At 36.7% G+C, this 23786-nt stretch overlaps 1 protein-coding gene across 4 annotated transcripts in view; it reads left to right on the forward strand.

The window, feature by feature from the left end:
* SNX24 (sorting nexin 24) overlaps positions 1-23786 on the forward strand; it is an 88410-nt gene that overhangs the window by 59986 nt on the left and 4638 nt on the right. The window contains exons 4-7 of one of the 4 annotated variants that reach the window (XM_041484181.1): positions 18286-18348; positions 20845-20939; positions 22046-22078; positions 22936-23000. In XM_041484181.1, the coding sequence (XP_041340115.1) occupies positions 18286-18348; positions 20845-20939; positions 22046-22078; positions 22936-23000 (256 nt within the window). The remainder of the gene's footprint in view (positions 1-18285; positions 18349-20844; positions 20940-22045; positions 22079-22935; positions 23001-23786) is intronic. The other 3 variants (XM_041484182.1, XM_041484183.1, XM_041484184.1) reach the window with 3 other exon arrangements.

Below are 23786 nucleotides of genomic sequence, written 5' to 3' on the forward strand. Positions count from 1 at the left end.
AGCAGACCACCATCCATCTTTTTTTGATCGGTTAATAACTTAAATCCATCATTGCTGTGACCAGCTTTTTTAAGATTCTGTTGTGCATACATGTTTCTTTGGTAGTAAAGATACATAGCTGGGTTTCATGGCTGTGGATTTTAAAGGAGTGTGCCTGACACATGCAGGATTGCATATTTTTTAAGAGGAAGCAGAAAGCCAAAGAAAACAGGGAAGCAAAATAATTCTGTAGATAATTTAAAGGAGACCATTTATTAAGTGTCTGTCTGCAGAGATTTATGAAGAATTATTTAAAGCATTTTTCAAGCATGCTCAGAAAATTACCTGGTTTGTATTTTAGGAGTTAAATTTTTGCTTTTAAACTTGTGCTTGTTGTGATTTATGATTAATTTTTTTTCCTTCATCTTCAATAATCTGTTTGGTTTTGCTATGTAGAATTGTGCTGCATGAACTCTCTCATTTTACTCTTGTATGTTAGAGGTGATCAAAATAAATTTTACTCAGTTAAGCACAGAATTTACATTAGTAGTTGTGACAGGTTTAGAAACCATGTCTAAATGCTTGTTCTCTTTTCATTACACTGTGTATCATAATGATATTGTATTACATTCTTTTGCCCAAGTTAAGATGTACATCAAAGTGTTCATCAGTGCATTTCCATACAGTGAGAAATGGTTTCTGTCATGACTATACATGCTCAGAATAAGTGAAAAATATTTAAGAGGAGGGAGAAAGAAATTAAGTTCTCTGTCTAAGTCACAGTCTATGAAAGCAGAACTAGGTGTATTAAAACTCAAAAGGCTGGCACACTCCTGTAGTCTTCTGATTACTGTTCTAACTGCCCTGATTCCTTCTAAATCCATACAAAGTGTGAGATACTTAATTAATTTAGTTGTGGTGAAAGAAAATGTGGTTACCTTCCTTATCCTGAATGCAGCTCCACATTTGATGTGTAGGCAGTAGATTTTCTTTTTCCTTAATAGATATTTAATACATTTCCTTGAGGTCTTTGGCAAAGGTGGAGGGAAGTCAAAAAATGTTTGTCCATTATAATAAAGAAGGAAGGAGGGGGCAGTAATTCCTGCAGTCTTATTATCACCACTTGAAGTTTGGTAGAAAGACTCAGGTTTCCCCCATCTTTTTAATCAATCTATAGCATTTAAAAAACATTTTCAGTTCCTTTTCTGTGCTGTTTTACATAAGGTAATTCTTACATTTAGGTATACAAATGACTATTGCTTTTTTGAATCGGACTTTCAAAGCAAGTTAAATCTTAGGGGCTTTTTCTTCAAAATTAGTCCATAAAGTTAATGAATTGTTAATAAAGGGATAAACTTATTTTCTACTGAACAGTATTTTAGTATTGCTTGTGTAGTGTAACACACTATGTTTTGTTAAGGTTGTTCAGTAGTATACAGCACTAAATTAGAATGTAGTTTAGACCTAGATTGCATTGACCTTATACAATCTGGTAGCATTCTTCTGCATACACTCTTTGTGTGAATGAAGATCCACTATTAATATTCTTTTCACATTTTTAAATTGCGCATGAGGGCAGGGAAAAAATGTTCATGAAGCTAATAATTCTTTTTTTACATCAGGATTCCAATCTGCACAAAAGTCACAGGCTGTGTTTGGAAGCCAGAGGAAAAAAAAACAAAATATGGAATAACTGAACCATTTATTATGTGCTTTGGATAAAGAACTCTTTCTGAGGGAAAAAGTAGGATCATGCTACATGTGTAAGCAATGTTAAATAAATCCTTATGCATAAGGAAGCTGAATTAAAGCTTGATACTAGTGTGCCATAATAACTTTACTGTCCAATATTGTTTGTATCATTTAACATAGACCATTCTGAAAAAAAAAAAAAAAAAAAAAAAAAAAAAAAAACCACACCCAGCAAGCTGTGGAACTAATCACAGGGGGTTACCAGAAAGATACTGAAATAAATAAGCAGTAATTCTTGAACTTCTGGTTTAGGTGTTGAAAGGAAGGAACATAGGAACAGAAGAATTCTTTGCAAGAAGGGCCGCTAAGCAAAACATGAGAGCTGGTCTATCAGCAGCTATGAGACGTGAGCAAAGGAAGAGGCAAATAGTCTTCCTCAGACAGGTTGTGGCAGGGTAGTCAGTGAGCCTTCTCCTTTGGTTCTGTAGTAAACTGAATGCTCCTGCATTAGGTATAATTCCCGTGTGTCTGTGTGTGCTGCCTTTTGTGGCATTTATGCAGTCTTAGATGACTCCTTTCTGAAAGATGTTGAAGGATTTCAGGGTGAAGTAAGGGGGGAAGGTCCTGTGGTCATGGGTAGCTTAGAAGAATAACAAATGCTTATTATCTTCTTTAACATTGTCTATCCCTACCCACATCACTATTGATTGTCTTTTTTTTTTTTCCTCCTGCTTATTGTCTCTGTTGTCCAAATATAATATAGATTTAGTTACATGTAAAAAAGCTAATTTTACTAAACCCATTCATTGTAGAATTTTTTGACTGAGATAGGCTTGGATTTCTGTGAAGGTACATTTGCAAACAAATACACATTATTGAATGATGCCTAAATTTATAACTCTGATATGGATTTTTCCTGTAGACTTTGAAAATATGGACATTCAAATTAGAAACTTCCAGGGTTACTTATGATAAACACTGTGAGTTATATATAAGAAAATTTTCAAGTATTGATGTAAAAATTGAGGCTTGTGGTGCAGTTTCTTCTTTTTAATTTCTTATAATTATAATTGTCTTTATCTAATATACTTTTTCTTCTGTAGATGGAAAAAGTTTGCAGAAACAAATCATGAAGCAGAAGTAGAACCTTTAATTTCATTAGGCATGTTGTAACTGGCGAAGATTAATGTATATATCTCTTGCTAATTCTTTTCAATTACTCAGTTCATATAAATTCCCAAACCTTGTTAATTATGCTGAAGTCAGGTGGTAATTTTTAACAGTGTTTCCACAGCAAGGGAATTTTCCTGGTCTAACCTTGCCCTCCTGTAGAAACTCTCAGCAGATTAGGCATTCTGACTCTAGTCCATTCGTTTTCAGCACAAGCCTAATTGCTGCCGACTGCCTGCCACAGGTACCCTGGTTATTGTACATTTAAGGGATGCAGGTTCTTCTGAGAACAAATAAGGAAAGATTAATTGTTTGTTTTGTTTCATCCCAAGAGAAATGTGGGAGCTTAATCAAGAAAAATAATTTCTTCTGTTGATTTGGCTTATTTGTGGAAAGGGATAATTGTATAGAGGCAGGCATAGAGCTATGCATTTTGAAAGAAATTTTGCCATTTACCTACTTGGGAGGCAAAGATACAGCAAAATGAATGTAACACAGCATTGGAATTGATGGGGATGGTTCACATTTCTCATAGTAAGTAATTTGGCTGCTGGGCTTTTATTTTAACCAATATTGCTAGGTGGTGTTGTCATTTGTTTTGTCTACTTCTTTGGATATCTAATCAAGTAGCGGGAAAAACGCTTTTCCAAATTGTCCTTAATTGCCAGAGCACGAAGTGAGCTAAGCACTCAGGTATTTCCAATTAAAGAACTTGTTTCCAGCGAGCACCATTAAATTTATCTTTCCCAATCTGATAAATAAGCTATCAAAGAGTGGAACAGATTAATTGAGAGCAATTAGTTCAAAGCTCAGTATAACAGTTAGACTGAACCAACATTATCAATGAATGCAAATTTTACGTAAAGCAGTAAGAAGCACTGATGCAACAAAACAAAGCTGAGAGTAGCCACTAAGCACAAAAGAAAATTTTATATGTGATACAGAAATAAAAGACACGGGAGAATCACAGATCATGCAATTCAGAACCATCACAAGATTTATTCTAATTGCATCTAAAGCATAAGAAAGCCCTGCATATACTTCAACACTTGTGTTTGTAGACACATTAATCTCCAAGTGTGCTTTGCTTATGTTAATAATCAGTAACCGCTGTGTTTGGTAGAGACTTAGCCTACGCACTGTATTTTTATTCCCTTTTAGTACAGGTTTGGTTTTGTTTCCTATATATCTAGACCTTTTGGATGGGCGTTCCTTTCTTCCAGCTGCCTGTGCATGCCAAATTTAGACATGGTGTAAACATCATTCTGCATATGGGTCCTCTGGATATTTCTCTTAATGACAAAACAGAAAAAGCACCTGGATGATGGTGTCAGCATCATCATGAGGAGAAAGTCTCTCTGTCACCTTAAATATTGAAATAAACTTACAGGCTCAGAGTATAAATATGTTGAAAAATGTTTTAGGAGTTTGTTTGCGTGTTGGTAATTGTTTTGTATGCTCTGCTTTGGAGTAATGTACTCCATCAAGAAGGCAGCACATAAAATAGAATAATTTCTTCAGTTTTTATAGAACTACCTTGGCTAGGTAAGTTGTATTGCTGCTCTGTGTGTTGGCATCATTCCTTTAAATTGACAGCACAAATATACCAGCTGACTCAACTTTTAAAACTGCTCTCTTAGAGCATCAGTTTGTGTGGTGCGTCTCTGGCCTTTACAGCAGCAATGTGGCTGGAGTCTACTTTTGCAGAATTACAGTTTTAAAATGGTTGGATAAAAATCTTATTTCTTATGCTGTTGCAACCCACTGGGTACATCTATTCTAGGAAAATGAAAAGGTCAGTGATAACTTTCCCAATAAAACCTTCCAAGAAAATGTCATTCCAGTTATGTGTATGCTTTAACAGACATACGACTTTGAATACAGGTAATTTACAGTATTTTTCTTTGTATCCTGCTGGCAAGTCACACCTGAATAAGATCACAGTTGTATTCTGTGTAACCATGGTCTTCTGAGCAGCTTCCCCTTAATGCTGGCTTCTGAAAAATACTCAATCTCCCAAAAATCATGAGGAAATTAGGCAGGTGAAACCTCTCTTAATTTCTTCAGATGTCAAGGCATCCAGATTTTCAGATGCGCTTTCACTGTGGGATCCAGCTCTCACACATAGTTCAGTGGGAAAGGTTCCTGATGTAACACTCATAAAGAAAAGCACTCACAAAGCCACAGGAGAGTATGGAGGAACAAAGACCATGCACAGAATTCAGTCTACAGTCTTACAACCAGCAGCATTTAAGCAGCCATCTCCACATTATCCCATCAGATATTTCTCTGTGTATTTGGGCTCAGTCAAGGTCAAGCAGTGATACGTGCTGATAGTTTTGAACAGCAGCAGTTGTATAACTTCACAGTTAAGAAGCAATTTGTGTTTCTGTAATGATGTTGTATTTAAATGCCATGCAGTAGTGTTTACCTGCTTTACAGGGGGAATTTTTTTATAATTAATCAAATTCAGGCAAGTTTAATTATGTGACCTGAATTACTTATCCAGTTTTAAGTGCTGGAATTACAAGAACAGGTACTGCGTGAGTAAGTTACCACAGAATACTGGGGTCTTTTCGTAGTATTGGAAATAAAGATTAGTGGGTTTTGTGATGAATTTGCCTTCTAATGTTGTAGGAAGCTCTTGATAACTGAGTTCAATGCAGGAGCTCAGGAACTGTATTATTAATGTAAAAGTATAGACAACATTTCAGTGAAGAGGTCCAGCAGCCAGGCTTGACATCTCAACACAAATTTTAAGTGGCAAAAAATTCCAAAAATCGAAATTTCTCTAGTTCATCAATTATTTTTGCCCAGTTTTACAGAGCAGTGATGCTCACCAAGAAAGTCAGAGAGAAGTCTGTAATCAGACAAGACTCATGGATTTGTTACTGTGTGTATGAAGACATGTAAATTATTCTCCCTGTAGCATATTTACCAATTATAACCATCATATTATCTTTTTTCTGTTTATAGCAGATTGTTTCAAATTCTTCAGATTCTTTTAGCTCTCCATCTTCAAACCTTTTTTTGTTCTGGTTTTTTTTCCCCTGATATTTAATTTTGTCCCGATGACTTTGTTAATGTATTGAAGATCATCTCTGTGGCCAGTAAACAGACAATGGCAGGTGTTTTGTTGATCTCAGTTCTGCTATAAATCCTTTCTGAACTGTTACACTACATCCACATCTGGTAGCATACTCGCTTTTATTTGCTCATTGTGGAGTTTAGAGTCTGATTAATCTCTCTGTACCATTGTATATAGTACTGTGTTGTCTTTTCATTGAAGCACCAAGAAACTTGACTTAAATAACACTTTTACCTAGCTTCAGATGCAACAGCTTTCTTATAAAGCAAGCAGGAGCCTTCAGAGAAAGAATAACCACTGTGAAGAAGAGGTGCAATACAGCATTTTTTAATGAATTCTTCTTGTGTGGGAAACATGGAGACCAAATCTTTGTGCCAAAGTGAGTAAAAGAAAAAAGGAAGATTGCTGTCTAAAATGCCAGAACACATGATTCATTAATCTGTGATACTCAATTTCAACCTCCTTTGTGGAGTTTACTGACCATAATTAAGAATTCTCTTGTTGCTGAGTGAGAAACATCAAGTAATTGCTAAATGAGAATATAACATCAAAAATACAGGATTTATAGAGAACATCTTGGCATTCTTACAGCATTCTAATGTTATGATAATCTTTACCAGAAATACAAATAACTCTTCTGCTTCTGTTAGCAGGCTAGATTGCAATATTTTTTCTCTGTTTTGGAAAAGTCATCTCTCTTTCAAGAACAAGAATGTGGAGAGTTTTTAGCCAAATCAGAACATTGTCCACAGAATTGCTATGATGTGACAAGCACAGCCTTCCAGCTGATGCTGCTTGTGTGCCATCAGCACAGAAAAGGTAAATAAGCATTCACTGACCAAGTTAGGATGGTCTCTTTTCACAAGTAATTGCATTGTTCCTCACCTTTATGAAGGACTCCCTTGCTGGTGAGTTTTGGGAGGGACAAGTGTCAAGGAATAGAACCATAATGAAGTACCTGTGATTGAGCAAGGATTACATTGGTCTGTTAATTCTATAGAAACTTGTCAGTTTGCCACCCAAATAAATGCCTAGACTGCGTAAAACATGGAGCAGAGTGACCTCTAGAAGAAAAATCAATGGCAATTCATATTTCATATGTCTATAATTGCTTGTGAGAGCATGGCAGCAGTTTGTTATAGAGCAGCTTGTTCTGCCAGGGATTGTTTCCTGACTTTTTCTTCTTTCTAGTGGTGATGCCTCACATGGACTGTGAATTACAGCTAGACACAGCAATAGACAAGTTTTATTGGTGGTGATTTTTTATTATTGTTTTCACATTACTGTCTTCAGAATTGCTGCAATGTGTTCTGTGCCAACCAGTGCACTAATCTATAGTTACATGTAAATCGTGTTCACAACTGTTTCCTTGAAAGACTCATGAAGCTGTTTTTTACCTTCTCTTTAGTAATCAAGGCTCTATCCTCCATGAAGTCATCCATTTGCTAGTATTTTAGCCATCAAACTGATTCCATTGTATGGCCATCATTTTTAAGCAATTTGTCAGAGAAGCAAGGCATTCTCACAGTCTGCTAATTTAAAGACAGAATTTTGAAAATATCTTTTTTCTCCCTTCTTTGCTTTGTTTTTGTTTTTTTTTCTTTTTGAGAAGCTGTTGTAAGATTTGTATCCCCACTGAGGACCGAGATGTCATAGGGATAGAGAAAATGCCGCTCACTTTATGGATTACTGTTAGGTCAACAAAACTTTGGCAGCATTGATTAACTTGACAGTGAGTACAGCAGTACATTTATCACTTATGGCTGTGCTGTAGAAAATCTAATAAGAGGCAAACAATTCCCTTTAGAGCAGTAACAGGTTCACTGTGGCTAACGGTGCATGCACTGGAAATTTCTGACTTTAAATTATACCCTTGCTGCTAGTTGGGTCATTGACTCCAAGCTACTGCACTTTCACTACTATGTTCTGTATTATTAATTTGATCAGAGTTGTTTTGGCTTCTATAAATGTGTGCAAGCCGTATATTGAAGTTCGTATAAACTCATGTGCATTTTTGAAGGGAGGCAGGAGGAACATGATCCAAGCTACATTATACAGAAGGGGCAGTTGCTTGTTACCACTACTAATGTTTGGGGTCCTACAAGGTAATAAAAGAAAAATCTTGAACTGTTGCTTCTAAGCCTGCCTCTAATTCACAGATTTAAATAAATCCTAAACCCAAATCTATCTTATATTGAATAAGTTTCATTGATTGTTCAGAAGGACTTTTTCCACATGTGCAAATATGGTTTTTTTTAATTACCAGTAATTACCTTAAAAATTCTATACATGCTGATTTACAGGTATGTTCTTCCAGTTGCCTTCTTTTTGTGATGATGATGAGAACTGAACTGCTAAGGAGAGATTTTTTTGCCTTTCCTGTGTAGAAGCACTGCTGCTTGACTACAAGTTACTGTTTGGTTATAATCTTATGGTGAAATTGGGTTTTATTCAGTATTTCTTGGTTTTACTTTAATAGAACTTTTCTCAAAGCCTGTGCATTGGAAAATGTCTTTGCATTGCAAATATTTAAAAAATCAAGGCTTTTTGGTTGGTGTTTTGTTGGGGTTTTTTTTAATTGTACTGATTAGTTCTCTTAAATGGAAGCTCTGCATAAGATACTCTTCTACAGAAGAATGTCAAGCTTTTTTGCAGTTCAAATGACCAAATGTATGTAAAGGTCACATACCCAAATAACTGTGTTTCTAGAATCATGCAGGAAAGAAGATTGAAGAGAATTTGGTTTGAAGTGCAGATCAGAATATAGAGTGTGCAGCTTAACTTCTGGCTTTGTGATACAATCTGCAAAATTGCTGTTCAAATGAGAGAGTAGTAATTTAATTTTTTTTTTTTTTTACATTAGGATATCTGGTACACTAGACTAGAGAGCATTTGTGGGTAGCAGCTGTTATTTCAAGTATTTTATGTTATTTTAGGAAACTGTTTAAATTGGAGGTTTTGTTCTACAGTATCTGTAAAAATGATGTTGTTTTCTTTGTTGGGAGAGAAGTATTCCACTTGAATCAATTGTCAAGAGGCTTAATGTAATAAGGCAGTTTGTGGTCTGACTAAAAGAAACACTGTGCAGAAGAAATTCCCATAGCAGTTTGTTTTTAACAGAAAAACTGAGTTCACCTGAACCATAAATACATTGAAAACTGAGGCTTAATAAGGTAGAGCAGCTTCAGAAGGAAGAGGGATTGTTGTCCAATTGTAATGACTACAATTTAACCAGATATCTGTGTTAATGATAGTGGAGCTTTATCAACATGGTAACAGCTGATTCTTTGCAAGAAATGATCAAGCAAGTTGACATTAGTAACCTTTGTATAGTTAGAGGGAAAACACAACTGAAATAGTGGTTCCCCTTTCCTTTTTTTTTTTTTTTTTTTTTTTTAATTTAATTTCCAGGATAGAAGTTGTGTTTTTCACTCTCTTATTACATTTTATAGGTAACAAGACACATTTCCACACTTTCTCCTGGGTTCATACAATAAAGGAGTTACCCTACTGGCTGCCTTACTGAACAGAGACCTGGTATTGATTACCTATCACACTGGCATCAGAACTACTCTTAGGATTCAATTTTTTTGTTGTTTTGCATATTTTATTGATCAAAAGTGGTAAATGAGCATCAAGCGTGCAAGAAGACGATGAATTGTTTACTTGCATAAAATAACCTTTCAATAAGGGAAGATGCATTGCTCACACTTTTGGTGCTGTTCTGCTGCCCGAAGCAGATGGCATTCAGCTGCTATTGATTTGCTCCTATAGTTACAGAGCAGCATGTAACAAGGCATGCTCATTTCTCTGAAAGAGAGGTGAAGTTTTTTTGCCAGGGTGGCAGGAGTGAAGAAAGGAAGGATGGGGGGGTTGTGAGGGTTGTTTTGGGGTTGTGGGTTTTCTACAAGAAAAACATTGAAGTCTTGTGCGAACAAAAAGCAGGATTTCTGTGTTTGCAGAGGAAGAGAATTACTTTGTCCTGTTCTGACACTTCTGATGACATTAATTCCTGATGCAGATTGAATCCATGAGCAAGCAAGTACTTAGGATTTTAAAAATAGCCAGAAATTAGCATCACAGGCTCCACACCACAAGTCTTAACTGCTGTGATTTTGATTTATACATTTGGTCCTACTTGTGTAAAGACTGTTGATTCATTAGCAAGACAAAATCATACTGCAATATGTTGGGATTGATTATGCAAACAGTTAATTTAACTGAAGAATACAGAATTTAATAATTTGCTGCTGGATCTCTCCTGTAATGGAGGACATGCAGGCATGACAAAGTCAGCTTTCTCTGAAAATGTATGTGGAAGGATATTTAATGCAGAATTTTTGCATGAACAAGATCTCTAATTCTTCAGCAGATTTTAACGAAACGCAGATACGTGATGGAAGAGGGTGTCAGCAAATATAGTATAAGCATGTTTATTCTAAGACAAAACATTTTAGTTAACTTATAGTCTTAGTCCTGAAAGAGTAGTTTAGTGGGTGATACTGAAGTGCAGGGTACAGTCCTTAATCAATCTGTTTTCACATAGAAATAACCCATCCGTCAAGATCCACAAGTGTTGTAGTATGAGAGTTAAATTCAGACTCTTGGTGACAAAACTGGACGAGTTAAGTGTTACATATAAAAGCCTTTGTTTCTCACCTGACTGTTCTGCTGTGACTTACTGCAGGGAATGCTTACTGTAGCTTTTGGACAGTCTTGAGCATCTTCCTTTTCTTAGGTTATTTAGAATAATAAAATTAAATAATTTACTCCATTATGACTGCTTTATTGTCCTCTATTTCTTTTATATTGTGTTTCTTTTTAATGAAAATAATGACTGAGTTATGACCCCTGGCAAAATATTGTCACAGCATAGTTAATAGCTAATTATTTATCAAGAATTTAATTTAAACATGCATATCAGTATCTGTTAAAAATTTACTACTTCATCTATTTAAATTTCTCTTTGACATTGATTTCAGTTTGCTTGTGTAATTTATGAAATGCTGTCTTATGCTTTTTTAATATCCATATGGTTGTGTCACTACATCTTAACCATTTCTTATGATGTTTCTATAGCATAAGCAGGCAAGGAGACACTGTCTGAATCTTTCACTTTAACCTGTTGGTTCCAATACAAAGTAGACATTTCTTATGAGTGTTTTTCAAAGCAAACCTTCATGATTTTTTCAGAAAACAGATGTTTTTTAATCAATTGCTAATACTACCAGCACAGCATTTATTGTGTTGTTCTGAGTTGATTTGGTCTTGCTCTCTTGTGGGACTAAGGAAATATTTGAAACGTAAGAGTGTTTACAAATAGAAGTTAATATAAAGAACATGGATAAGTATGTGTTTTAAAACAGGGTTTTCTCTTGCTATGAGAAAGCCCTTTGCTTTCACAAATTTAAACAAATACATTCATTTTCTTCTTCTCTGCCTGTGATGTATATCTGTACTGGTAGGACTGACTCCAGTTCTCTTCATTTTCTCCATTTCTAAGTTTGTCAGTGGTCAAAATACACTTTGTGCTTCTTTGCCATTGTGTTAGGAACCACCCCTCAAGTACAGAATCAAGATATCAAAGTAAATTGTTAGTATATTAACTACTCAGGTGAAAAAAAAAAACCAACCAAAAAAACTCAGTCCTACACACAGATCAGATTTTTTACCTTTTTTTTGCTAATTAAGGTAAGTAAATTTCTTGCACGCAACATGTATTTTCTTGTCGACTAAAATTTAAGTAAGCTTCAGAATTTTTAAAATAAAGCTTGCCAATTTCATGGTAACTACACTTCCAACACTACAAAATAGCCTGGAGTACTTATTCAACATTGTATTTTGTGCTGAAAGGGCTACCAACACTCAAAACTAACAAACAAAACACAAAAACCTCCACTATATAAATCTAAATATATTTTGTCAGCTATGTTACCCCTGTTTTACCTCTGCAAAAATGACACAATTGAGTTCATTAACCCCAGGTGAAGTGAATTCCCCGGGCCTTCTACATTCTCTTGTTTGGACTTTGGAGTGGGTACCTGCTGCATAGTCTAATTAGTTTCAAAGGGAGTGTAGAATCATTTCTCAAGAGTTTACCCTGACCCAAAACATCTGACAAGAAAATGTCAGAGATACAAAATAAGAAGTTATTGTAGAGTTGAATAGGATTTTTGTTACAGTATCTTATAGAAATAATGCAGATGAGGAAATCATGCTCCCATGACTTCTAAATTTTGTAAGAAGATTTGCATGAAATTGTCATTCTTGTGGAAAGCAAGACTTGTTTTCATAGATAAGTTCCTCAGATCTTACCAAACATCTGTCTCTTCCCTTGTTCTGAGCAAAGCCAGCAAAATGAGTTAGAGCTGTGGGAGATTCCTCATGGAGTTAAAAAGAAGTGAAAATGCTATTATAGCCATCAGCAACTCACTCCCCCAATCACTAATGGCCATTCTAAGGTCCATCATTGTTTTGTTACATTTTTTCCAATATGCATCACTCCTAACCTATCTTATAACAACTTATTTATCTTTGCAAGGATCTTGTAACAACTTACTTATCTTGGCTGAGTTTGCCTTAAGGCTTTTCAGGCAGGAGGGTTTGTCGAAAGCTTTTTAGAAACGAAAGTAGGCTCTATCCTTTCAGGGATTGCAGTAAGTATTAAGTCTCTTTCCTCTGTTGTAATATATAGTTAGTAACCATCTATCCAAAGTCTCTGTTTCAATCACAGCAGTTCTGTGATATATTTCCATTCAGATGTGGATATCTTTGTTGCCAGTAATTCTGCTCCTTAGTGTAGTTACTAACTTCCTGGTACAGGCATATCACTTTAATACCCAGTTCTCTCATGGTACTCTATTGTCATTATTATTATTATTATTATTATTATTATTATTATTATTATTATTATTATTATTACTACATCTACTACTATTATTACTATTATTGTTGTTGTTAACATCATCATCATCATTACTGTAATTTTTTAACTTCTCTGGGATGGTATACACCATTGTTAATCCAGAAAATGAATAAGTTAAGTTTTCTTTGAAGGAATAGTGACGTGTTACTGTTACAAGCAAATACCTTTCTGTGTGTTTTGTGATCTCAACTGTGGAAATGCTTTGATGAGGGTCCAAAAAAAAGGGAAAATTGAAGTGTGTTGTGGGTATTCTGAGTTTAAATCTGACAGTGATGAATGCTGATGGCTTCTCAATGGCCGTTCATGTCTTGGATGGACATACTCCTTGCTGGACAGTCAGGCCCAGAGAGTGGAGGTGAATGGAGCTACATCCAGCTCCTGGCCAGTCACAAGTGCTGTTCCCCAGGGCTCAGTGTTGGGACAGCCCTGTGTAAAGTCTTTATCCATGATCTGGATGTGGGGATCAAGTGCACCCTGTGTCAGTGTGCAGTTGGCACTAAGTTGGGTAGCAGTGTTGATCTGCTGGAAGGTAGGAAGGCTCTGCAGAGGGATCTGGACAGGCTGGATTGATGGGCTGAGGCCAGCTGGATGAGGTTCAGTAAGGCAAAGAGCTGTGTCCTGCCCTTGAGTTGTAACAGCCCCCTGCAGTGCTATAGGCTGGGGGCAGACAGGCTGGAAAACTACGCAGCAGAAAAGGACCAGGGTGTGCTGGTTGACATCAGCTGAAAATGAGCCAACTGTGCCCAGGTGGCCAAGAAGGGCAATGGCATCCTGGCCGGTGTCCACAGTAGTGTGGCCAGCAGGACCACGGCAGGGATTGTCCCCCTGTACTGGACACTGGTGACACCACACCTTGAATCCTGCATTCAGATGTGAGCCCCTCAATTCAAGAAGGACATTGAGGCACTGGAGCATACCCAGAGAAGGGCAGTGGAGCTGGTGAAGGGTTTGGAGCACAAGTCCTGTGAGGAAGAGCTGAGGGAGCTGGGCAGATTTAGCCTGGAGAACATTTTTCTCATGGGGGGACCTGATCGCTATACAACTACATGAAAGGAGGTTGTTGTAGAATGGGGGTCAGTCTCCACTCTAAGATAAGAAGTGGCAGGATAAGAGGAAATGGCCTCTGCTTGGGCAGGGGAGGTTTAGATCTGGTGTGAGGGAAAATTCCTTCAAGGAACAGGTTGTCAAGCATTGGAACAAGCTGTCCAGGGAAGTAGTTGAGTCACCATCCCTGGAGGTATTTAAAAGACATAGACATGGCATTTAGGGACTTGCTGGTAAGTGTTGGTCTTAAAGACCTTTTCCCACCTAAATAATTCTACAATTCTAAGAAAGAGTTGTCACATACCAAGTAGACAGGAATGTACACTAAACACTGATATTTAGAAGAAGAAGGTTAGGACTTGCAAATTTGGAAAATGTAGAACTGACATTTCCACTTTAAAGTAGATTATGTGTTTATGATAGTATTTAATTACCTAGTCAGAATTGCTGCAGGGTTTTGCTTCTTTTTCCCATGCAGCCTTCTCCCTGATGCACAAGGATCAACATAGAAGGAGGGCAATATCTGACTGACAGAAAACAAAAACCTATCAATTTTGAAATTTGCCTGGTGTTATAATTTGCAACTACATTTCTTACACTTCTTCTCTTTCTTCTTCTTTTTTTTCTATTTGTCTTGGTCGTCTCTTTCCTTGATGTTTTCCAAAATATGATTTATAGATAACTGGTGTCTCATAAAGCTCTGGTAGTGAACAGCAGAAACTTCCTGAACAGGGAGAATACATGCGCTTCTGGTGATATGAATTGTACTGTGTGCAGGCAGTTCTTGTGGCTGGTTTGTACCTAGAGTGTTTTATGAGGAAATTGTGGCATTTGCCAGTGACTCTGTTGGTCTGGGGGTTTGTGTAAGAGGACTCAGATGCCGCCTGTCTCAGGTCTGTCACAGGTGAGCATCCTGGTGCTCCATGGCACTGCCAGTTGGAGCTTGCCCTGGGAGAGGGACTGGCAGAGGGCAGGGTAAATGAGGAACCTTGCTTCTCCTGAATTTTCAGTGTTTTTTTTACTATAGCATATTTGTATTTAGTTTTTTTAAGCTTGTAGAAAACAGTACTGCAATTTACTGTGTATTGTAATTGTAAATATGGTTGCTTTTTTATAAGCCACCTTCCCCTGTACTCTTGAGAGAACTTATCCAAGCCTAATTACCTAATAACTGTATCTTTCTAGAATGTGTATTTTCTGGATCTACTGATTTATATATATATATATATATATATATATATATATATATATAGAGAGAGAGAGAGAGATTTTGAAATCAGCATCTAATATTGTGTCTGTCATTAGTGGATGTATTTATTCTTTGTATTACTTTTTCCTGTTACTTATTTTTAAAAGCATTTCTTGTTCCTGCTAAGTTTTTATAATGTCATTAACTTGCCCTGCCCTTTTTTTCCTTTCTGCCTGTTTCTTTTCCTTTTGCTCTGTTGATTTCTTCATTTCTCATCCAGCTTTGTCTTAACCTCCAATCCTTTGACAAGTGTCTCAGGAAATTGTATTGACCGCTTCCTTTCATTTGTATTTTTCAAAGGAACTGTTCTTGCACATTGTTTCTAATCTTTCAAGGACTAGTCTGCTCTTTTACTGAAGAGAAGTTCACTGTTTGCTCCCACTAAATTATGTTCCCAGTTTTCTGGGGAAAAAAGTCAGTATTTTATTTTTCACATCAAATGGGTTATATATGGGTTATATATGTAGACTTAGCCACAAGTCTGCACTTAGTAGTTAAATATTAGTTGGAACTATAAATGTGTTTTCAACTAGCTTTCTAACTGAAGTGCTCTCATCTTTAGACCTATGTGGTAGTATTTTTAATTAAAATTAGTAAACTGCCTTGCAGTGTAAATTATAGACACTGTCATGAATTTCTGCATACACATTTTCACTGATGATCCAGGAGTCATTTAACCTATTGGGCTTCCCTTTCATCTAATTTATCCTTTGCATAGCTTGAGATTACTATGATAGATGGATTTGTCACTCATGAGATACCGGGGGAGTTTTAAGCTCACAGGAAGTATCCTTCAGTCTTGAGGTTCAGAGGTCCCTCTGTCCTTCTTTTTTTTAAACTCTTGTAACTTTACATTATCTTTCAGATAGTTCAGTCGGAACTTCTGGATCTTTGTTGGATGTATTTTGTCGTATAATACCTGTAGTCAATATTTGTTCCCTTTCAAGCTCCACTGCATGGATGTAACTCTTACTGTTGACTTCTCTTTGATACACAGTGTGGGAGTGTTAACTGGCTGGTGCTTCATATGGAGCATCACCTCTGTGTTGTTGTGCATGTGTTTGCACACTTCTTGAAACTTTATACAGGTTTTTAAGTACGTTTGATAACCTTGTTCTGTTCGTACATATGTGAATACTTGTGGTAGTAATGAAAAGTGGAAATTCTTTTAGAATTAATCCCAGTTAATAACCTCTAACAAGCCTCACTGAATAAGGGAGTGAGTTTCTTCGTAGTTCTTCGCAATGTATATTATAAAACATGATTGTATCTGCTATTTTAAAAAAGAAAAGCTTAATCTTTCAAGTCTCGTTCCTTTGTCTACTTGGTTTTTAGCTAATGTGTTCTTTTGATAACCTTTTTATCATTTCATGGGACTCTGTAAAGCAGTTCAGGCAAAGCAGGTTAATAGAAGAATATAGACTCTAAAATGTTCTAAAAGATGTGGATTTTGGTCCCAGTGGAGACTGACACTCTAGCCTACTTACTGGAATGTAGCTGGAATGTATTGATTTTCTTTTCCCCCATTTTAGCTGCACCACTGAATTAGGTATTGTGAAGCATCTTTCCCTGTGAAGAGAGGAAAAACTGTCATGAACTTTTTCACCCTAACAGTACAGCTTTTCAAACTAAACCCGATTGAATAGAAAAGTCTGTAAAAACCCTGTAACTCAGCTCCCACTCTCTTTTCTCCCTTTCTAACAGTTCTTTCAGCAACCTCAAGAAAGTGTGATAGATTACTGTAAGAAATTGATTTTTAAATCTTTCTTCATTAAAACCAGCAACAACAACAACAATAATAATAATAGTAATAATAATAATAGAAAATGATGCATTTCTGTGGCATGATCTCTGAAGGTTAGCGAAGTGATCTTGTTCAGATTTTCAGCAAGATGTTCAGTTACTGTTATAATTGGCTGATGAGTAGGTTTAGGCCTAACTAGAATGCCAGTGTTCGATTTCACAGTGTCCTCTGTGAAGATATGTCACCATTTACCCTGGCTTTAGTGACAATTTTCTAAAAAGGAAACTCATGGGAAATCATTATGCTGTTTATATGTCTCCCTTGTTGGAGAGCATTATCCTGTGATATTTTAGCACTGTTTTCCACTGCATGATGGCATCTAGCTAAGGTTAAGACAGAACAAGTCCCTTTGCAATTTTGTGACTATATTTTACTTACTGAAGGAGAAAAGATAACCGACAATTAAGTATTTCAGATGTCACTGAAAGAACATGTGCAACTAATCAATGACATCCTTAGGGAACATGATTTTATGAAACTGATAAGGTAGAAAAATTGAGGATTTTATGATTTGTCTTACATAATAATAATTGCACCCTTCCAATGAAAAAGACATTTCTACTGATGTAAACATCAGACTTTCCCTTGTGTTGTGTTATGTTGTGGGTTTTTCTCCTGAAGCACCGAGTAGTTCATTAAAGTGTGACAGTAACAGATAAATACCCTTTACAATTTTCTAAGAAAATATGGCACTTTAAGTTCAGCTGAAATCAATGAGTTGAAAAAGGTATTTCTGGAGTCACTTCCCAAATCACTTGCTAGAGGTTGTATTAGGTTTAGTTTTGGGGGAAGGGGGAGTTTTATTTAGTTTAGGAAGGAAATACACATCCTGGGGATTTTTTCTTAAATTAGCTTACTTCGTACTCTGGAGCCCATATTTGAAATTCATTGCTATGGTCTTGATAGAAATTGGATGCAACAAAAATTCACATTACAAAGAACTAAATATGAGTGTTTATTTCTCTGAAAATATTTATCTTTCAGTTTCTGACAGCAGAGCAAACAAGATAGCTAGTCATGCTTACAAGCCAATATCATATATTCACTTGAACAAATCCTGCAGTTGAGCATATTACATCACAAATTATAGGTCGTGGTTGAGAAACTTTATCTGCTGGTCCCTTTTCTGCACACCTATCATGTAAAGATAGTCAGATTTGCAAAATATAGATTTCTTACAAGTTTTCAAACAGAAATAAAAAATCTGTTGTGTGATGGATTGTTCCAGGTAAATTAAGCCAATTATAATAACATTTCTGATTTAAGAGTAATTTTTTTAACTTAAATAGGAAGCTGAGAATGCTTACTTTTTTCTTTTTTTTTTTTTTTTCTAGATCCACACACCTAATACATTGTGGCTGGTTGGTGCTTGGTTTTGTGTTGGTATTGGTTGGTTGGTCAGTTTGGGGTTTGTGTGGTTTTTTGTTGGTTTCTCTTTGTTTTGGTTTAGTTTTGTTGTTGTTGTTGTTGTTATCAGGGGTTTTTTCCCCTTTCTTTTTCCTCCTTTCCTTTGGTTTCCACTGTGTATTTTAAATAGCAAGATTATATCCTCACCCCTTTTTGAATCAAAGCCAGTGAAGTCAAGCCAGAAGATAATTTGCCTCCTATTAGTATAATTAACTTGTAAACTTCATATCTTTATTTTTAATGCTTAAAAATCCATGTCACCTTACATTACATCAGTTGCAAAATCCTCCTTTGGTCAATGCAGTCATTCGTTCATTCATAAAATTCTGGAAATGACAAAATACCCAATCAGCAGAGGTGGTGTATAAATACAGTGCAGTGCAAAATTGCCTTTGCTACTCTGCGAATTCTACATTTTCAAGTTTAGTGATCACCAAAGCAGTGTTATTGACCGCTAAAAAACTGTATGGTATTACACACTGAAATGGATACTATTTGCTTACATCTTTTTGTGAAAGTTATTTGGTCAGGCCAGGATTAGCAGGGCTTGGCTTGACTTGATACATGTTGTGGGGAAAAAAAAACAAAACAAAACAAAATAGAATGAGATATTAATCTCAAGTGAGTGGAAGTAGAAGCAAATAGGCTTGTAAGACCTGTCAGTAGTTTTCCTTTTATAACATGGTGTATCCTTCTGTTCTTCCCTGCTCCATTCAGCAGCTTCAGCAGGCAGCTCAGCTTTTAGAAAAAGCTGTCAAGAGTTGTATGTATGAAGTTGCACACAAGCACCAGATGCCCTTAAACATATTTCTACAACTTTTTGCAGATCCTCATCGCATATAATTTAGCAAGATGGTTTTATTTGAGCCAGTTATACACATTTCTATGCAATTCACACACTCTCTGAATATGCATCCACCTCCACACCTTCTTTTGTGCATAACCTGAATGCAGAATGGGATAAATTTTTCAGCAGCAGAGTGCTGATTTTGCAGAATGCAAACAGAGGGGCATTTTTTAATGCAGCATGATCATATAGAGGTGAACTGAAAGGCTTAACACTTACCAACATCTTAGACCTCCTTGTTTGTTACATCCCTTAAAATCTAGAACAGAAAAGTTCAAAAGCTGCATTTTTCCCTGATCTTTTTTTCAAACATTTTCGTGATGGCCTCACTGTTAAGCTGTTAAGAAAGTATAGCTATAGCCTCTGAATTCACATTTGCAAATGTAACATAAAAAAAGATCCAGTTCTCAAATACCTTGGTTTTTAAATGCTTTTAAGACCATTCACATCTTATGTAATTTTAATATTAAACACAATAACCAAACATTACACAAATAACCAAACCATTTGCTGTAAAACCTGCTATAAAATCTAGATGACTTCTAGATGTCTCTTCCAACCTTTCTTTTATTTGTGATTCTGGTATCTTCTATGTACCAGTGTCTCCCTTGTGATATTGTAATGTAAAAGAATACACACACAGGAATAAGTTACCTTCTGAATGTAAGAGTAACATGTCTTTCCAGACTTGTTTCTTCTCTATATTTATTTCTTCTATCATAGGGTGGGAAAGTGAACAGGAGGAACATGGAAAGCTTTGCTTCTAGGCGTCAATTTAATTTTAAATCCAGTGAAGTTTCTTCCATGCATACATTCACTTCAGATCAGGCCTTTTTGACGGAAATCTTTTTAAGAAAGCTTATGGCTTCATTTTTCTTGTGAAGTACACGTTTTCAGAATGCATGTCAGAATGAGCAGTAAGATAAAGCAGGGGCATTATCTTTCAGGTGAGACATTGGTTGAATTTATGAACTGTTTTTCTTTGCCTTGTGAAACTACAGATCATCTCATCAAGGGAAAAAAGAGAGGATGTAGTCTGGCCAATATGTGGCCGTTGTATCACAGCTGTGGAAGAATGTGGCAAGTCTGGCCAGCAGCTGCATGGTCAGAGCTTTGTCATTCAGAGCCGTAGTGCAGATGCATGGAGTATATTGTAAGCTGACCTGTCAAGCCAAGCAAGGAGTTTCCCTTGTTGTCTTTTACCAAGACGTGCATTAATAACACTGCACAAAGTGAAGACTTCTTCTGCTCATAAGCCAGATGGTAGTCTTCTATGAGGTGAACATGAAAACACTACGCTGAGGCTGCTTTATTTTATATTTTAAATAAACAGAATTTTATTCACAAATGAGCATGCCAGTAACTTAGTTCCAGAATCAGACATTTCTGCTTGAGAAGAATAAGGTTGGCACCAGTGATGGCAGGTGAAAAAGAATGTGGTAGCATAAGTGAATGTATTTCTAAGTGATTCATCAAGAACTGTGGTTTTCCTATTAAAAGAGGCATTCCAAAATAGGTGTAAAAAATGGATAACTGAAAAGTAGTGCAATAGAGAAATGTTTTAGTAGCTTGAATGGAACTGTGCAATATCTAAAATATTTTTTTAAACTTGGGTTTCTATTGTGCCTTTTTTCTACAGACAGTCATTTTAGAAAATGAAGAGCTCCCTAAGATTTTTCTCGATTTTCTGAATGTTCGTCATGTACCTACTTTGCCAAAAGCAGAAAGCTGTGGGTAAGCTCTCTTTTACTGAAAAATATATGGAGGCCAAAGGGCCCATATCCACTCAGTGCTGATGCAATTCCATTGACTTAAAATGGTCTTGCTGCCAACTCTAACACTGTAAAATAAATGGACATTAGGTTCATGTTAAGTATGTTTATATATCCCCAAAAGGTTGTAAAATAAATCCAGCATGTTCAACAACAGAAGGGAAGTTTAATGTAATATTCTTGGAAAGCAAAGGAGAGCTTAGATGAGAAAAATATTACTTTCTTGTAGATCATGAAGTATCTACTGAAATGTAAGATATTCAGAAGCACTCAGTAAAATTGCATAGAAAGCCTTTGCATGTGTTTTATGAGCATGTCTGCAAAAAATAGCGCATCATTCCATGATCGTTTTATGATCTCACTCTGTGTGTTCAAAAATTAGGTTCTTTCATCTTTCTGATGATATTACCTCAGTGACCCGATTGCCCGTCCCCTGGGAAGGGTTCCTGACCAGAGTGGCATAAGGGAATCTTGGTGTGATGAGTGTGACAGCTACAGAAATACCAAACCAGTGTAACTGGAAGCTCTGTTACCATCTGCAGCTGTGAGCTTTGTAGGCAGAATTTCTTCTGCTCTGTAAGATGACGTGGTTGGTAGTGCAGAAGCATTACCAGAACGTGCTCCCCAGAAAGCCACATGGCCCTTTTTCACTTTGGGGCAGCCTGTTTGGATCCACAGCAGTGAGAAGGCAAACTTACCTGAACATCATTTTGAAGCACTCTTGTCTTTGGAAGTCTCTATGGCACAGGGCAGTGTCCAGAGTGTCCAGAAGCTATTAGGCTTGTACTTTTCACTTGCAGTTAATGACGTCAGCCAATGGAACTACACCTCAGCACTTCACAGATAGATGAAAATTAATCTGCTGCAGTAAAATGGATGCTGTCATTTTCAAGTAGTGGTGGCTACCACTAATAAAATGATACAATCTCTCAAGTATATTTCCTTATGTGGCATTACGTGGCCACTGACCAGAAGATTGCTCCCTTTGGTGATTCTTAAAGGATTTTGGGGTTTTAATTGTAAAATTAATTTTGTTGTAACCAAAGCTTCCTGTCACTTTACTTGCAGCTCTTTTGATGAAACAGAATCTGAAGAATCAAGGTGAGCTTAATTTCTACTCTTTATAGGGCAGCTGATTAATAAACTACTTAAATTATTGCCGTTTATTTTTTCCTTGCAGTTAACAAATTAGAAGTAGTTTAGCATTAAAATTGTATTTGTTAAATATTTCCATCAGCTGTGCTATATCTATCCATTTTTAGTGTGGCTTGAACATCCTTATGCTAGTGTTGAGAAATTCCCTACAAAACTGACAGAACACTGCCAGCTCTGAAATATATCTGGGAATGTATTTTTTGTAGCAAGAAGATTTAGCAGAAGAAATTAGAGATCTGGGTTCTTCCCCATGCATTTGATAGAACTTCATCTGCATCTGGTTGCACTACTTGGAACGTATATTACAGAGCAGCATGGACAGGGCTGGGGGAGGCTGTCCATGTCGTGGCCAAGGGCGAGAGTCAGGCCTGGGGGGGCTTCCAAGGGCTTCTCTCCACTGTGATGGATACAGCAACTGCTTTGGGGGCTGTAAGAACATGGTGACATGTTGAGCTGGCTTGGTGGCCTGGAGAGCCTATGGAGCCTGGTTGTAGATGGTCTTATAGCTTGCATGACACCATGTGCCAGGGAGCAGAGCAGCATCAGGAGGTCTCAGAGCTGCAAGCCAGTCCTCCTGGATGCAGCCCCTTCACTCCAGCTTGACATGGAGGGTTTCACTGTATGGCTGAGGAGTGGCGAGCTTTGCTTCCCGGAGATGGAGCCTGCCCTTCTGGGCAGTGCTGGTGTGTGGAACCACTGCATGGCTCCTGGCAGCTCGACCACCTCACTTTATCAAAGGTAGTTTGTAGAACAGTCTGTTTGCTGTCCCTTGATACTGACATCTCTGTTCTTGACCTTTCCAGCAAACTGTCCCACCAGCCTGTGCTGCTGTTCCTAAGGGATCCATATGTCTTGCCTAAAGCCAACGGTAATCAAATCTGTCATCTGTTAACAGTACTGCATAAACCACATTATTATTATGAATACCAGCCTAGTCAAATGACACTGGTCCAAAATCTAATAACCTGCCAATAAAATGATATTCTTGTGTAAGAAACCATTAAAACACTAAGTGGAGTGGGTGACTTGTAAAAGGGTGGAATTTTCCCCCCAGTTGTTCTCTCAGGCAAACCTACTGAGAATTCAAATCAAAAGAACACGGCTTTTCTTGTTGTTGACCCTTTGGCTGTTTTGCCTGAAGGATTTGAACTTGGAGGCCCAGTCCTTTTTAAGTGCTTTTCCCCTAAACACCAGCTGATCTACTGCAAGCATGTTTGTATTTCCATTTGGATTCTTGGATTATTTTTTCTTATCATTAATAACCTCTGTAGCTTTTTATGGGGAAAAAAAGTGTACTTTAAGTGTAAGTGATGTATTTCACAGGACATTTACGTTAGACTTACGTGGTTCAAAAGAGCATTGGAAATTGTTACAAACGGCAATATAAAAAATTCTTTGAATTAATAATTCAGAGAATTTACCCTGTCTCAAATCCAATGTGTGCAGGGAAAAAAAGTACCATTTTCAGAGTGGGTTCCTCTTGGCTTTGTCATTTTACTTGTTTGAACTTGTTATTTCTAATAAATATTTTATATAAAAATGTAATATGCTTTCAGAAGAGCATTTTCTCCCTGAACTGCATATTAATTCTTTTTTTATGTGGCTTTTTTTTTTCATTTTACAAAATACTGTGTAGAAATCAGATTCTCACACT

This window comes from Pyrgilauda ruficollis, unplaced genomic scaffold, assembly GCF_017590135.1.
Source record: "Pyrgilauda ruficollis isolate IOZ18807 unplaced genomic scaffold, ASM1759013v1 scaffold64, whole genome shotgun sequence".
Lineage (NCBI taxonomy): Eukaryota > Metazoa > Chordata > Aves > Passeriformes > Passeridae > Pyrgilauda > Pyrgilauda ruficollis.